Consider the following 18,633-nt stretch of genomic DNA (forward strand, 5'->3'; position numbering starts at 1 on the left):
CTTATTGTATTTATTTTTTGTGAAATTCTTAGATTTTAATGATCCAAAAGTGTTTATTTACAAGGACTTTTTCATTCGAGAAGTCTAAAGTTTGAAACAGCGATTGGGGTAATACCCCTTTATAATCACATGTTTCAGAGTTCCTCTTTTTTGACGAAGTAGACTGTGATCGTAAGCGAACTCTCCAAATATTTCCCCAAAGGCTTATATTCAACAAGTATATTCCCATCGAGACGAGTACGACAATGAGTGGTGAGTATTTCACAGTTTCATCATCTCATCGGAGGACTTGATTACATAGGATGTGGATCGCGTAGTGGGTTTTATGGTATCCTTGGAAAGAGAGATTTGACAGTTTACACTGACTACTGGTAGATGCTAGATGTGAGAAGAGATGACACCAAAACTTTGTACTAGTATTAATGTGTCTCAAGATATGTTTTTGGGTGTGATTTTCATCTCCGGTCGATGAATTTATTGAACTAATTTTCGCTAAAATCACAGACTTGTTTTGACTCTAGATAACAAAGATTTGAATTTTCACCTTAAAATTCAACAAATGATGTACATTATACTTAGCATGTAAATGAATACATGTTTATAAACAACTGTTCAACAACAAAGGAACATAACTGAAACGCTAACTAACTTACACTGGTTTCATTTACTAAGTACAGAGAACTTTATACAAAACCACATTTACTTAATTAACTCCTCCGAGACTTATTGAAATTATAGTCAGAGAAAGTTTTGAAATATTGTAAATTTGTTATTTCACATGTTGCACCAAGTATAAAGTGCTTATGTATATGTGGACATTGAGGCTATCAGTGATGAGATTTACATTGTAAATAAAACATTCACTATCTTGTTTATTTTTGTTTTTGTTATTGTTATTGTTATTTGATGATGATGACCATTGGTACTGAATTTTATCACATCTGTGTTTGATGGCCAATGAATATTTTGTAAATAATGTTACATTCTACATAAAAAATGTGGCTAGAGTGTTTAGCTGAAAGTCAATTACCACCTCAACACAACAGCACACCCCATTGGGCATTGAGTTGCTGATGGCAGCCAATCAGGTTAACCGTTTGATGGTGATCGAAGCTGAATGCCTTTCCTTCAAGGCAGATGATGGAGAGATAGCATAGTCATAATGCCTTGATTATTTTCAAGAGGGTTTACAAATGCTACATTCAGAAGCCAAAATTAAAAATTATCCAAGTACATGTAGTAAAGCTTGAATCCATAATGGTGATTTCTTTGTTTACAAATGCTACATTCAGAAGCCAAAATTAAAAATTATCCAAGTACATGTAGTAAAGCTTGAATCCATAATGGTGATTTCTTTGTAAGGCATGGATCCAGACGATTACACGTGGGAGCCACCAACAGAGTCTCAGATGAAAATTCTGCAGGCGAAGAGAGAAAGGACAGACAAGATTAGTGCCATCATGGGAGATTATTTGTTGAAAGGATATAAAATGCTTGGAACTTGTTGTGATACCTGTGGTGTAAGTAGTGGCTACATGACTGACTGTTAGTTTATATAATTTTTGTTGGTCTTTTTGTTGTGATATCATGGTCCTTCATGAAAGGTTGTTCAAAATTTGATGGGACAAGTTTCAAGTCAGTGTAACCTTTCTTGTACACAATTCTTACCGATAGTTGCATATACTTAGGAATATCATTAGCAATGATAACATTATAAAAAATTTGTAGAATATACCTACAAAATTTGCAGAGAAAAAAACAATTTTAATGGAAAAATGGTTAGTGGACATACTGATCTCATATTGATTCTTCTGTCCAAAGAAAGCCCTACCAAAGCACGTTCCTGTAATTTGTGTTTTAGTAACTTCAAGTCAAGTCTTCAGTATCATGGGAAAGGGAGTTCAAGAGTTTATGAGCTATGTGTAGTTGAGTATTATTCATGTGATTAAAGATATTCCTTTGTCCTTGTTTTTTTCAGACCATTCTTTTACGAGACAAACAGCAGAGGGATTATTGCATTGCATGCAATGAACTGGACTCAGAACATGCCAAAGACAATCCAGGTAAAATGCTTTTGGTGTCTTAGTAAATATTTATGTGACCATTGTCATCTGTAGTGAAGTGTGCATAGTATGGAAATTATGAGTATGCTGATATCAAAATGTTGTATCTATAAACAAAGAATACCTCGGTTCTCTTTTTGTATGTGTTGTATTATGAATGAATTGGAAATAGTACATAGCTCCTGATTCTGGTTTTGATAATGGTCAAGTTAAGTAATTTCTTTTGGCTCACTACTTTGCATCATTCTCTCTAAACTTAATATCTCAGTTCTGTTTGATGTATTATATTATAACCAGGAGTGAACAAATCATTTTGTGAACTGGTGGTACCCGGACCAGTGCCTTAAAAAATCCAGTGGTCCTGCTGAAAGAATTAGTGGTCCCAGGTCCCGCTAATTTGAAACATTAAGTCTTGCCTATGAATCTGTATATTCAGACGACTTTTTAACATACTGTAGTTATTAACAGTAAGGTACTGGTCCGACAGACCAGACAAGGTAAAATTTGAGTGGTCCGCCCCAAAAAATCGCTAGTCCTGGACCCAGGACCAGTGGATTTGTTCACCCCTGATGACTATGAGTTCTGGGAATAGCCCATAGCTCCTGTATCTGGTTTTCATTGCCGAGTATAGAAAAATAGAAATTCTCTATAGACCAGTACTTTGTATCACCATTGCTAAAATTTTCAGTGATGGTTCACAGACCATTCTACTTTTGAATACATATTGGGTAGAGGTAGATTTATGTTCTTTAAAAGTAGTGTGTGTACATGCTGTGATACCACTATGATGTCTCTTAGTTTCTGATATGCATAGAACTCTTGTGTTTGTACATTATGTGTATGTGGGATAAAAGTCATGTCCGTGTTGAATTTACAGTGATACATTGTATGTCTTTTTTCTTGTGTCAGTTCTGAGTTCAGAAGCAGCAAGAGTGCAAGCAAGGGAATACACTCTAGCTTCCCAGTCAACTTCCCACTCTGTTGCTCCATATGAACACCCATTACAAAATCCACAACAAGAAGATGGTGCAACAGCTATTGAAGCACCAGCCAACATGAATCCAGTGAGGTCTCAGTCAACCAGTCAACAACAACAACAACAACAACAAAAGCAGCAGCAACAACAGCCTGGCATTGCTATTAGTGTTAGTTCTACACAGGCTAGTCAGTCAGGTGCAGATCATCATCCACACATCGTTGATAATGCCATGGAAGTCGTAAATGCTAAGTTAGCATGGGCCACTGAGGAGCTGGCTAGGGCTACATCAGTTGAAAAATGTTCTCAGTTATGTGAACTGATGAAAGCTTGTGCAGAGGCATTAGTACCTCTGGAGCAGCTGAAAAAGAAATTGATGAATGTGTAAAATCAAGTGCATGGAATTCATGTAAAACTTTTCAAGATATAGTAGTCTTGATACCCCAATTCATCATCATGATGTTTCAAGCCAGTTCATCTGGCACCAAAATGTTTAGGGGACATACAACAGATGCCCAGTGAGCTTCAAGAAAATATTCTTGCAATGGGTCAATTTTCAATGCATTTGATGCCATATTCCAGTATTGTTTCTCTCTGCCAGCTTTTCAGTCATGTACACTTTTAAGGATAATTTACTTTTTTGAACCATTTATTTTGCTTTGTTGTTACCTCTTTATTTATATTCATAAATGACAACAACAGGGAAAAGTCTTCCCAAAGATCAGTTCATCGTAACCACTATATATACTGCCCTCAGTGGCAGCCACCTGTTATTTGTTGTTTAGTGTTTGCAGCACGTCTGTTACTACCAGGGGGCATATACCTTATATATAACAATATTATAATACACATGATATTATGATATTAGGTACATTTTTTTCAAGAAATACCTGTTGTGAGTGGGTTAAGAGATATAAGAATGACTAAATGATAACTGCAGTGAACCACTTCATTAGCTTGACGAGTTTCCTTGTTAGTCTGCCTGGCACGGCTATTGTTCACATTTGCAGATACAAAAAAAAATGCAACCAGATGACAGATGATTGTGTGTATTCAGGCAAGTATTTAAACCTAATGATACTTTTTCATCACAGATTTATGGCAACATATTTTTTACCGATCAATTTAATTTATTGATTTCCGGATGAACAGATGAACAAAGGTATTTGAATGGGTACAGAATATGATACTAGTACAACTGTATCTAATTAGTACCTACAGATTGATGACTGGTCCAAACAAATTATGTTATGTATAATTGAATAAAAGATGTGATGGCATGTAGCATAATGGAAAAAATCTGTTCAGATATTTACTTCACATTTGGTTGATATTATTTGATTATTTACATTTAATCTGTTGAAAATCATGACACCATAGTGTTCATTTTATGAGTTTGAAAACTCCATCAATAAATGGACAAAAAACAGTGAAAGACAAAAGTTTGTCAAAGTACAATTTTATTGTGTGAAGTACATGATTGTGTGTTTGATTTTCTTCAGACTGCCCCAAAAATGTACCCCTGGAAAGCCATATAGAAGACAAACTTGATTTGTATTAATTACTGCAGTATAATCTCTCGACTAATAGTTCACAAACAAATGTGATGTCCGGCCAACCTCATCCTCCCACTCACCTCTTTCCCAAACAAGGCATTTGTATAGAACATGATACTCCGCATAGCTTTATGATTAGTGGTATGCAGCGTATGATTTACAGCATTCTCCCCAAACCATTATATAGTAGTGGGTTCCATCCTATGATTTACAACGTTCTCTCTCAGCTTTCACAGAATGTGGGTTCCATCTCTTTGATTCACAAGGTTTTATGCTGGCATTTATGTATTATTTGGTTTAATCCTATGATTTTCATGACCCCCCCCCCCCCCCCCCCCCCCAGGCTTCTTAGAGTTATGGGTTCCACAGAATGGTTTATGAGGTTCTAGTTCCATCCTTTGATTTACATGGTATTTCATGGCTTGTATAGAGTAGCAGGTTCACTCTATGTTAAACAGGGTTTTCACCAGGTCTTATGAGAGTAGCAAGTTCCATTTACAGGATTCTCCCCAGGCCTTTATAGAGTAGTGGGTTCCACCCTATAATTTACAGAGTTCTGCCCAGGTCTTTGGGTTCCACCCTATAATTTACAGGGTTCTGCCCAGGTCTTTGGGTTCCACCCTATAATTTACAGGGTTCTGCCCAAGTCTTTGGGTTCCACCCTATAATTTACAGGGTTCTGCCCAGGTCTTTGGGTTCCACCCTATAATTTACAGGGTTCTGCCCAGGTCTTTGGGTTCCACCCTATAATTTGCAGGGTTCTGCTCAGGTTTTATAGAGTAGTGGGTTCCACCCTATGATTTATTGAAATCAATAGAATATGATAAAACAATATGATCTTTTGTTATACAAATGTCCCATGCATAGCTATCATTATTTTGTAGGGGAGAACACCACTGAGAACACATTTCATGAAGACGAACACTTTAGGCTTCAACTAACCTTTCTCACGTACAACAATGAGGGGGTAAGAGTGACACAGTCTCAGACCAGACATGGTGGATCTACTATACAAACTAGATTTATGATAGAAAGAGTAAGAAATATTTCCATAACTTGTAATTACATCTTTTTATATTTTCATAAACTGTAAATCTTCCAAATAAAGATAATAAAGCAAAATTTGATGTCCGCCATACTTTGTAATCACTGATTAATTTTCTACATAAAGTTTTAACAAATACCATTTTCTATATACATATTAAAGAAATTTATCAAAATTGATATCACATAATGTGCAAAAGACCATTATTTTTTTAGTAAAGTGTAACGATTATTTTGTAAGGATGTCGTAAATTTTACCTTTTTATGTGTAAATGTAAATGGAGGATTCATAATTCCATGAATTTACACTTTATTTTCTACATAAACGATAACACCCTTTGACTAGCCTTATTCTTCTATATAATATAACCTGAGCCTCACTCCGTAGTCTGAATATAAATACACAGCTCTATTATACAGGCAGTCTTTTGTTTCATTAAGTTGTTATTAAATAATGATGGATTGTCAGCTGTGCAAAGTATGAGTTTTGTAACATCTGTTGATGTAAACAATATAGTGATAGTGGTCTATAAATGATAAAATGTGGACTATACACCAGCTGACAGTCCAAGTATCAAACTTGTGCTAAATGATATTGAAATGTGAGCAAGAATATAGTTTGATAAACCAAATAGGGCTTTATAGATATATGCTCTGAAATACAAACGATGTTCTTAAATGTTTTCATAGGCAGTTACTCTGCCTCTCTGCTCAACATTCAGCTAAAATTGTCTAGGGAGATGTGCTACTGAAAATTCTGAGATTGAGCACACCTGAGCAAAAACAGTGAATTTGGGAGAGAGATACCCACATCTTAGATCAACTTGTTAAATAAACATCAGCATGCATCAATAACTGTAGGTTTTCAAGAAACTACACAAACAATAGCAACACCTATTTGTATCCCAGGATTGTAGAATTTTATATCTCTAACTTACAACACACTGCTCTTGAATGGTCTATGGCTGTATACTGCACATCTGTGATTGGTTATCTTGGCTCAGCAATTTCACCACACTCTTCGCTTAGCTTGCAGTTGGTTATGTATAAAATGACTTGGTATATAGCAATATATATATATATATATATCATTTTATTTATTCTCATGGATGTATTAATAGCTTCAAAGTTTTGGTGGTTGTACTTCTTATGTAACTTCTAACAATCCTTCAGGGTTTTGTAACATGTTGAATATATATCAAAAAAAAGAAGAAAAAAAAAAGACTTGGTATATAGCAATGGATATATATATATATATATATATATATATATATATATATATATATATATATATATATATATATATATATATATATATATATATATATATATATATATATATATATATATATATATATATATATATATATATATATATATATATATATATATATATATCCATTGCTATATATCAAGTCTTTTTTTTTCTTCTTTTTTTGGATATATATTCAACATGTTACAAAACCCTGAAGGATTGTTAGAAGTTACATAAGAAGTACAACCACCAAAACTTTGAAGCTATTAATACATCTATGAGAATAAATAAAATGAGTAACATTTTACAATGTTACATTAGGAAGATAGTAAAATGTAATAAATGTAATTGTTCCCATAGTAATGTGTATAATATATGCAGTAATGTCCTGACTGAGCTACTGCCCTCTATAGTCCATGGGCCAATAAAACACAAAGGTAAATTTAAGAAAAATGTGATTTCAATTATACTGCCCGGGTTTGATTCATATCTTTAAAAGAAAATGTTTTGACTGGCTGCTAACATTGTTTCTCAGTGATGTTTATTCTATATTGAATTCTACACATATACAAATATTTAACATCTATCACCTCAAAGAATTATCACACAAAAAATGTACATTTTTGTTCTTATTGTGTATGGTTTTCAGCTAATTAGACAGTCTTACATGTAAAACAAGACAAGGTAGTCTTCCTGTGAGACCACACTTTTTGCCATATGATATAAAATGCTTTTTTTTCCATTTACAACAGGGTATAGCATTCATGTTACAGTCAGATGATCAATCATGTCATATTCAGCCTAGTATACACTGTTTATAAGTCATCTCTATTTACTAGTTGATTAAGAAATGGATATTTTAATTTTCACAAAACTCCATTGATTATCATTACTATTCAGGTCATGGACTTGTATTATATTCAATCAAAGGGAACATTTGATGCTGATGTACAATGATAAAAATATGAAGATTAACATTTTAAAGAATCTATTTTTTCCTGGGTCATATACACACAGCAAAGATTTATAATTCATAACATAAATCTCCTTTACTTTACTTTAAAAACAATCATTGTACAGGTTATATATACAATACATACCAACTAAACTATCCTTTCCTAAATACACTATTTTATACTTGTGGCAATTATGTTGAAGCCAGGATTTCCGCCAAACTACGCTCCTGGGTGTTGCCCTTGGTTGTTAGTTGACTTTTAATGACGACAATTATAATCATAGTGGGTTGGGTTAGTCTTGTCCTGACCCCATTCACATTGACAGAGGTTACGCCTCGGCTCGTGTCCCTGTTTGACCCCACTCAAACAACGATATCATTCAGAACGCAAAAATGCTTCCAAACTATTGAAACGCAACAGTGTATCACTTTGCTTCTCCGGCTGAATGTTCAAACAGCTCGCACTTGTTCCGAGATATTGTTTTGTTATGTGTTCCAATGCTCTCGGTCTCGAATTACGTCAAAGAGACGTGTTCGCCTATTCATCAAGCAGGAATTTGAAGCATTTTAGAGTGGTGTCTCACTTCCGGTTCACAATAATAACATGAGTTTGAAATCGAGGCAGAAACTCTTTTGAAGCACCAAAATGGCGTCCAACTCGAATAACACTGTCGGGCCTCCTGCAAATATTGCCGGCCTTCCAGCCTTACCAAAAAGCCTTAGTGGACTTTTAAACGTTTCGAGTGGTACTTGGAGAGAAACTGGTCGCATTCATGCGATGAAAACCATGATTCAAAACGACTACTCAGGTTCAAGTGGTCGTGGGAGAGACCCGAAAGACAGAAAGAAAGCTCTGAAGCCTCCGCCCGGAAATCTTGACGCTGCGCTCGCCATTCTTCGTAAAGAGATGGTATGTAAAGTGCCAAAGTACCTTTACTAGTAGCCAGAGAGATAAAATTTAAACTTTCAACTATTTTTGATGTTGTAAATGTTAGTTTTAGTTTGTCAATACTAATATACTAAACAAGAGTGTGGGTCGGAGAAAAGTTGGCAGACATGTTACATATGGCAGACAACTTGATATGGAAACACTGCATTCCATGCTCGTCACCTTACAGTGTGTCAAGTGGTTGATGCCATATAAGGTAATAGGGTCATCGTTTAGAGACATGATTGATGAGAGGCTGAAAGTGAGATCTTCGACATCATTATTACCATGTTCGACCACCATTGGTGTCATAGTGATCATCATCATCATCATCATCATCATCATCATCATCATCATCATCATCATCATCTCATCAATAACAATCACCATCCTTTTGCTTTTTCGCATCTCCATCAACACCATAATGTTTCTAATCATTAAAATTGGAAACATTACATCCCAAATTTCCTAGCCTAGAATCCAGATGTGTAGGGATTTTTGCCCTCGCCTTCCCCTACTGCCTAGTATGCTAATGGTCTTTTAGTTTTACTTGCAAAATTTCTGTCAGAAAGCAGCAGGCTCAAATTCTATTGAGGGTTTTAATGTGTCCCACTGTGAGTTGACATAAAAAGCATTGATCACGCATGTGATTAGAACTAACTGCAAGGGTTGAGCTGTACGATGTAAACATGACAGACTATATTGAATAGTTGCGGCAGGAAATCATAATCTTATTTTAGGTTCAAATACATGACCTTTAGCAAAATGCCAGGTGTGGTAGGGGAAAGACGAGAGCCAAAAATCCCCACACATGACTGGATTCTAGACTAACACATTATAGTCATTTGAAATTCATGCCTGGTTCTGCCAGGAATTCACTCATGGGGTATAAATGAAAAAAAAAATGAAACAAGTCAACGAACTGTTGTGTGTTGCTTTCAAACAAACTGTTTATTATTAGTCAATGGAGTGGCAGGATTTCTCTTCATTTATAATTTCTGACACATAAAACGTGACGGCTTTGAAGACTTTGAACTTGTGATATGTTATGGCACTGGCACTTCATCTGTTGTGTCTGTCCGTCTGCACTGGGTTTGAATGAACACTGCAGGTCCTTATCTTGTAATTTGTTGACAAAATACTTAGATTTACTTTCAAAATATGTACCTCTCTTTGATAAGCCTCCACACATGGCTGGCAATATGATTGATAACTAATTTGTGTTTTGCCCAGATATCACATCCCTGCTTTATGGTTTATTTACTATAATTTGGAAGGATCATTTGATAGGATACCCTGTGTCATTCATTCAACACATGTTGATGAACTCCCACAAAGCAGTTATAAGGGGACATGCCCTTTGTGTCACCTCTTTGAGTGAATAGAATGGGAGAAAGAGATGACAATTGTAATACCAAAGTGTATGCTTTACTTCAGCACGTAAGCAGTTATATTAAATGTTGTCTTGTAGTTCTTGTTTAACTTACAAGGACAGAATAACAAATATAAGTAAAATATGGTCTCAGAGAGAGTGATAAAATGATTATAATTCAAATTATACTGTAAGTGAGAGACCGTATGTTTAACCTTTGATAGAATAATGTGGTTTGACATGATAGGTGGTTGATATACAGGTAATGAATATGTAGACAGAACTAGGGTGACAGAGAGGACTACCAGCAAAACAGATGTATATATCTATTTTAGAGGCTAATATCATGTAGGCCTGTCTGGTGTAACATATTCTCAAAAATCAGTCAACAGGAATTAATTAGTATTTTGAAAATGACTCACTCACTCTCCATTTTGGATAATTAGAAGGCTACTGATTGTTTATTTCATGAATTCATGAGTTAGTTGTTTATGTTTAGTTAGGTTTATGTATGTTGTCATTCAAGAGGAAAATGTACACTAGAAAGTCTTTCCTCAAATTCATTTTAGGAAGTCAGATCAGAGTCTAAAATACACAATGTACATGTGTCTAAATAATCAAGAGGATTATTCATTTCATTGAAATTTGTTACTTCTCTTAGTAGATCATTTGATATCACCAACCATCCGCATCTCCTTGCAGCTGTTGTTTTATGTTGTAAATTTAGACCCTAATTTTGAACAGAGTCATCAGATGAAGTCTGGGAAACTAAAGAACATAAAAATATAAATGTCATGCCACAAGGGACGCATAATGCAATATGATACATGACTAGCTATAAATGGCACAGACAATACACCCCACTCGTGAAGACGTAGGAAGTCAGGAATGCAAGGGTCATAGATACATGCCAATCATAATCAATATATGCTGCTATAATAAGACTTCTTTGCATGTTGGTGGCTTGGTAAAGCTTCCATATGCTGGTAGTGTCAGCTTGGAATAATGAATAGGAAGAGATAGGAATATGCTTCACAAAGAAGTTACAACCATGTATGGTGTGTGTCTATTGAGCCAAGTGGGTTATTGTATTAACCACGATGTAGTCATTATGGTTTATAAAGTGTTACTGTGTGTTCACAAATTGATGTCAAAATACAGGCAGTACAATCTTTTCAAATTTGTTGTTTCACCCTATCCTTCAGGACACTAGAATTCCAGGAAGTAATTGTATAGGTACAGTTATCCAATTCATCATACAGTTTCCCCCTCACTTGCTAAATCCTGGAATGTTTTTTTTTTTTCAAAGCGAAATCTATGAAGTTTGATAGTTTATACAAAGGATTAACCATCCTGTTTTTTTTTAATATGATTAATTATTGCACATTGCATACATGTTATCAGGTTGCACTAGTTGTAACAGTCCACTATAGGGTATCAGTTTTATACCCATCAAATCTTTATGAGGTTTTTGTACACGTACTGTGGTACCCAACATTAATCATAAAGTATTTACGTAGGCTTTGGCATCTGTACATTATGGTTGTTTTCCATACCAACTTAGTAATATTTATGTACAACTACATGTATAGTTCAGAATGCAACATACATTTTTATGTGAACACTTGAAGCGAAACATAAAATATTTACAACGTTTACAGGCACCTGATGTTACAGCTGGAGCCACAGCTGAGCTGGCTAGAATAATAGGTTGATTGATAACAGTCTCTTGTCCTGTATTTTTGGAAAGCACTGAGAGAAAGAGGAAAAAAGTTTCTCTCTGGTACAGATTATAACATTGTATTGAAATTCTTGCATTGTTTATTCACTAGGTTGCTGTTAATTTCACTTCAACTTTGTTTCCCCTCTTCAACCAAAGTTTAGGTGAAAAACTTTCAGTATTCGCTGTACCTCTTGGCATACTGATGAAATTGAAGTCCACACTTAACAAGTGATTCTGTTTCAAGCAAAAGTTAAAATCCATTGGAAAGATATTCTATAGTTTACAGTATTTTTTAAAGATATTGACACTAGATTTTATGGTCTGTATTCATGTTATAGTATTGCTGTTTTTGTATTTCCAATATATTCAGTTATGCAATACTTGTAGTCGTACCATGGATATGTTACAAATTCTGTAATATAAATTTCTGTGTGAAATATTGAAAGCAAAATACTTGTGGCAGAGAGTCCCAGAGATTTCAATATTGCAAAGTATATAACTGATGTAACATGAGATATGCTGGCTTAGTTGATATATCCAATGTCCAAACTAGTAGTGGATGTGCAGCTCCAGTTTCCGAAAAAATATATTCTTTATTAGAAAAAATTATACCAACGTTTCAGTGTCACACAAGAGACCTTCTTCAGGGATGTATGGATAGACTGTACAAAATGAAGCACTGTAAAAAGTGCATGATGTCCAAACTGATACTAATGCTGTGTTTTCCTGTTTTCAGGTTGGACTTCGTCAGCTGGATATGTCCTTATTGTGCCAGTTGTGGAGTTTAAATGAATCAATCCAAGAATACAAGTCCATGTGCCTTGATTCAGTGTCAGTATCAGAGTGTGGTTCATGTGAGAATGGTCAGGAAGATACATGCCCACACCATGGACTAGTCAATGGACACCATCCAGAAGACTTTTCTGATTTAGATTCGGAACTTGCAAGTCCACGTGACACTTCAAGAGGCGATTGGTAGATAGAGAGTGTTGACATTGACTGATTGGCAAAATGATTGGTAGACAAGAACACAGTGTTGATGTCAATCGTCTGCTTTAAGTTGTGATTGGTAGATACAAATACAGTGTTTATGTTAACCACCTGCTCTGCGATGTGATTGGTGGGCATGAAGACAGTGTTGATGTTGACTGACTTTTAGTATGTTACCTACAATGCAATGACAAACGGAATGAAAATTTTACATTGAGGTGAACAAGTAAATTATAGACAGTTTGATATACTTGTTATTTGTGTATGTTGTAGTCCTTGTTTCCATATTTATAAATCACCAGATATATTGTATATTCAAAATATTAGTAGACATTCTCTCTGCACAACCTCACAAATACATGTTGTATTTCAATCATGTGAAATTGCAGCATTTTTATTATTGCAAAGTTACTTCATTTTTACAAAAGTGTAATATAATGGTGCTAAGTACTAGAACTGAGATGTAGATCCAGGGTTGACCCTTCATATCAATTTACACAATTCAGCCATGTTTTATGCTTCCATGAGAACCAATAGATTCAGCAAGTTGATTTTGTAAGGTTAAAAGAATCCATATAGATTGCTCACTTATCATTTGAAGAGGATTTTCACTGAAACATTCACATCTTTGTCTGCAAGGGTTGGCTCTCTGTAGGTCTACAAAATGTGGCTAAGTACATGAAGTAAAAAGTAACTTGATAGTGCTGAAGACCCACACAACTCCCCCATTAGCAGATTTAGTAGCACATACAAACAGGTCCTGCTTGGTATCAAGGTATTAGAAATTTCAGTGTCTGGAGTTTTGTGTAAACATCAGGTTAGTGCTTCACAGGGTTAAGCCTCCTCCAAGTTGTATTTATTGTGCTTCAGCTTTCACGAGAGGCTCTTAAAGTGTGCAAACTTCACCAACCTGATTTGGAGATTCAATTGCTACTCCCAAATGAACTCTGCACTTCTACATAATGACACAGAATGTGCTAGTGCCAGAAAAAAGTACAAATTTCACTTTTGCACATCTCAGATCATGATCAACTCATGTCAAATGAAAATTTTTTCACTACAAAAATTGATTTTAGGTTCATTTTCTTTTGTGTGTATCTACAGTGACTTATCTTTCTGTAAAAGCAAAAAGTAATATATTATAAATCTCATTGAGAGTATGTCTGAAAAAAAAAAGTTTTGTGTTGGTTTCCGTATAACAGAACATTTTGTATTCTATCATACCGATATCGGAGCATAGCCAATTAAAGGGGTATGTCGATGTTGAAAGTAAAGGTATTTTTGTAATCAGGAATTCATACAGAAGAATTCCATCATTCTATTTCACTTATGTCACAGTCACTCAAAGATATTAGCAGTTGGAAATGTATTTATTGTATTTACATGAGGACCATACACCACTAGGATAACATTTGTGACCTGGCAGTCACCTTTGACCCCACATTGGTCTCAGGTCACAATGGTCATCTTCATGACCCTAGCTTCTTACATGAATATAACAGTAAAAGTATTAACTATGTGTGTATGTATATCTTTGTAAGCCTGTGATGTAAGTGAAATAAATGATCCCTCTGTCAGACAAACTCTTTACAAGAATAGCTTTGCTTATTCCCTCAAACTTCTTGTGAAGGATATGTTTAAAAGAATCATAACATATTTTCAGTGCAAACAAGATTTGAATCATCCACTAAACTACACATGCCAAGTTGTTCACTTACCACTGAATAATTATGTTTTTGCTGGATTAGTTTGTTTACACTCAAAATTTAGCATTACATTTGCTCGGAATGAATTTTTTCCGGCCATGTATTAGTTATGTTAACCATAATGTTGTGTAATACATTTACATTTTGTAACCAACCAACCATACTGATAAAGTTGCAGGGCAACTGATCATTTATCATAATATTATCACAAAAGATTTTTCAAAACCTGAATTATTCTATCCACTATTTTCGCAATTTAACAAATTGTATTTTGAATATTTACTTTTTCAGTAACTTTAACTTTCTAAGTATTTTTCAAACAAACTGAAAAATTACAAAACTGCCTAGATGCTAGCAAGTTTCTTGTGAAAACATTCTGCCAAGTTATTTAGACTTTCTAGTTAAACTTACTACTGGTTTAGCATTAGATGCAAGTGAGGTGTGGTAGTCTACAACTTTTTGGAATATTTTTGTCTTTTAAAACAATATTTTTTACAACTTTAAGCTTTTCTTAACTGTGATGTTGATGTTGATACAGAGTTGTAATATGCTGCCTCTTAAGTTGTCTACTTTGTAATGTATAGGATAGGATAGGAATACCCTGAAAAAAGAAAGAAAATTATTTTGTTATGTTATGTTGTGTGATGCTATTGTTATGTTATGTTATGTTGTGTTACATTATGTTGTATTTTTAAGTTGTGTTGTGTTGTTTGTTATGTGATGTTGTGTGATATTATGTTTGTTATTGTTACATTCTGTTGTATTGTTGTGTTGTGTCATGTTGTGTTGTGTCATGTGTTGTGTTATGTTATGTTATGTTATGTTGTGTTATGTTATGTTATGTTACAGCAACAATGAGACAAAGGAACCTACTAATCTCTACCAATGATATTATTTTGTTCATTTCCTCGCAATATACAGTCTACTATAATTAAATGTTTAGGACTTTTACAGGGTCAAATTGCAGATTCATTTTTGCAAAGTTTAGAATTTTCAAAATTGTTGTTAAAGTTATATAGCATTATTTTATGCCATGCTATAAGTATGTAATGTATAATTTATTTGTGTTGAATATTATTTAGCCCAGTACTTTGATATATAACTTTTCTGTTTCCCCTTTCATATGGTCATTGCTGTGAGGAGATTTCATTGTTTTTTGTTACTACACAAAGAACATTTGATTGCTTATGTCCATTGACTTCAAACAGATCTCTTCATGCAGGGATGTAGCTAAGCAGTTGGTCATATATGAAAACTAGGCAGTAATATCCATGAATGAGATCCATGAATCCGCCTACCAATGGAAGTAGAGTGCTTGAAACAAGAATGTGAACACAAATTCCTGAAAAAGTATCTGGCAAAACAGTGTGGAATGGGCAGTTAATTTTGTTGACTACCAGCTCTTATCTACATCCCTGTTATCGTGTGATGATCTGTTATCTAAAGATCATTTGATCTTCATAAAATGGGAATGAACACTGAAATGAACATGAAAAATGATCAGAGCATAGATTGGTTTACTCTAGTCAGCATAAACTACCATACACTACTTTTAGAACACACAAAATAAAGTTGAGAACTTGGGCTTGTTCATTCCATTTGTAATATGGATACTTTGGATGATAATTTTTACTTGGATATAAAAGCTTGGATTAGAAAGATTATATCAGTGACTCCAATCTAGATGATATTTGAAGGAAAAAATTCACAGAAAAATTATGTTCAGATGACTGGGCATAGGTATATTTAGTACTAGAGATTTCAAAGACATATCTGATTCAAAGTTTATTTATTGCATGATACTTTGGTCAAATTCATAATTAACTTTCAATGGGAACTCAGAAAATGACACAGAGTTTGCAAATTATTTCATTCATTTGTCACTCATTGTTTAAAAGTATGCCATCGTCATTTAGTCCATGTGATGTGCTTGGAGATTTCCCTGTTAAAACTTTTCTGTATTCATTGTGTCAGTCTTCTTGAATCAAGTTAAATATTGCAATACTACATAATTTTACATCTGTTGTATGAAAACACTATACTATGTTGTTGTGTGCGATTTACTTTGCAGCACAGTGCAGGTTACTGTTCACTCTCTGTTTGATAAAATCACATGGAAACCAATAAAAAACTACACATTCTACACTTTAAAGAAAGTGATGTCAAAATTTCTTGCTACATTTAGTCTGAATTAAATAAAGAATTTAAATGTACTGCAACTAGATGCAGACATGTTGTCACCAGTGCTTTGATGTCTGCATGATGGTATGTTAGTTCATTAGCAAGAAACTGTATTCATTCAATCTTGCTATCTTAAAGTGTAACATGTGCAGTTTCTTACATGTAGTGGTTTGTGTGTGGTTGTATCAACAGAGAGAGTGAACAGTAGCGTGCAATGCGCTGCATCGTAGTTGGCCATTTGAAATTGATTTTTACACAAATAAAAGAATCATTTTATCCAGTTTAAAATTTGATACCTTTTTTGTGCTGTGTTTTTATGTGTTGTTACAAACCATTTTGAAATCGCACAATTTGTTCATAGAATTTTCTTTTCTTTGATCTGTCGTAAATTAATGTCACATTTGACTTGTCATAGTTTCAGCCAAAGACTTAAATATTTGTTTTTTTTTTCTTTCTATGCTCAACAGAGTGTTATCACCCACTGATATACATATTTATGGATCTAGACACATTTATGTATAATTATGGTGTACTTGTGAAGGAAGTGTATTAAATGGGGTTTTCCTTTCTCTGAAAATAGTTTATTGTTTTTTTATGTCATCAACAAGACATAGCCTAGCCTGTTTTCTGTATTGTTGAACCAGTTCTTAAATCTATAGGTGATATCATTCAAACTATTTGAACTAGAACTAATTCTTTCATACTTCAAAAGTTACAATTTTCACCCATTTCGGTATTTATTTCGTCACAGGGTTACAGGTATTTGCAATAATTTGTTTTGAAAGTAAACTCTAAGTTCTATATCACAGTTATGTTCCTTCGATATCCAGAAATGTTAGAATTTTATTTGTCAAGGTTTATTTTTGTTACATATTTCATAGATATGTGTAAGTTTTATATGTAACTTTTTGAGTATTTTGCAAAAGACTTGCATTATAATAAAGAGTTCCACTCAATGTCAGTTTTGTCTGTCCTTTTTTGAAAGTTGAGTCCAGAAGAAAAAATGTGCGAACACTTTTTGATCACTTGGCAAAACTTTTTCATATAAGGTTTGAAAGGTTAATGTTGAGATTACTATGTCTAATTTCCAATTCAAACTGTTTATCCTAGTGGAATCGCCAATTTATCATGAATGGATTTGATATGAAATATTTCTCCGCGAGGAGCTTACGGTACGGTGAGCCCTCTGTCGGTCACGTGCGATTAAAATAATACATCGTTGGGGGCGCTGTAGTGTCCTTAATTGCACTCAATAACATCGAAAACACTGGGCTGATCACTGCTGCCAGCATATTTGTATATCCGTCTCTTCAAAGTCTCATATTATCATATTGTCTGTCAGTTACGTAGCTGTCGAATTGTAAATGAGTTTATCTTTAGATTGTGTTAAGTCTATTTATAGGTTTACGTATGTACTGCATTCAATTGCAATAGATAAAGCTGACAGCTTGCACACAGGCGACGAAATTACGTTAATTTTTTTACGGTTTAACATGAAGTATCAAATGAACATGTGTGTCAATTTACTACATCCTGTAAAAATGTTCACACAGTTGTTGAAATGTTGAACTGGCAAACATCATTTCTCCTTGCTTTAGTGCAAAATATTGTTAGTATGACCTCGCAGACTAAAATATGCCAACAAGATTCCCCTGTCGCATCACTTTTGTTGTTATGACTCAAATTTTAACTGTGATGAAGCGATGATAAATATGTCCTTGAACTAACGTACCCAATTGGTTGTTATTTGCCTTGACCACTAACAGTAAACAGTGTCAATTTCTGTATTGGTATATAAAGCAAACATAACGCAACACATTGTTTGGTTTTACCACTGCCCTGTGTACATAATCTTTGATATTCGCCCAGTTACGAATTCCAGAC

General features: G+C 34.3%; 2 protein-coding genes across 2 annotated transcripts; both read left to right on the forward strand.

The window, feature by feature from the left end:
- The first annotated feature begins 145 nt into the window (after window positions 1–145).
- Window positions 146–4,464, forward strand: LOC144451627 (protein ZNRD2-like). Its single transcript, XM_078142524.1, has 4 exons — window positions 146–252; window positions 1,363–1,520; window positions 1,979–2,063; window positions 2,973–4,464. The coding sequence occupies exons 1-4, from the start codon at window positions 246–248 to the stop codon at window positions 3,425–3,427; spliced, it is 705 nt and encodes a 234-aa protein (XP_077998650.1). The 5' UTR covers window positions 146–245; the 3' UTR covers window positions 3,428–4,464.
- A 4,006-nt stretch (window positions 4,465–8,470) lies between these two features.
- Window positions 8,471–17,612, forward strand: LOC144447783 (protein FAM89A-like). Its single transcript, XM_078137868.1, has 2 exons — window positions 8,471–8,759; window positions 12,609–17,612. Exons 1-2 carry the CDS (start codon window positions 8,496–8,498, stop codon window positions 12,849–12,851), a joined length of 507 nt encoding a protein of 168 aa, XP_077993994.1. The 5' UTR covers window positions 8,471–8,495; the 3' UTR covers window positions 12,852–17,612.
- The last annotated feature ends 1,021 nt before the right edge of the window (window positions 17,613–18,633 follow it).

This window comes from Glandiceps talaboti, chromosome 2, assembly GCF_964340395.1.
Source record: "Glandiceps talaboti chromosome 2, keGlaTala1.1, whole genome shotgun sequence".
Classification (NCBI taxonomy): Eukaryota; Metazoa; Hemichordata; class Enteropneusta; family Spengelidae; genus Glandiceps; species Glandiceps talaboti.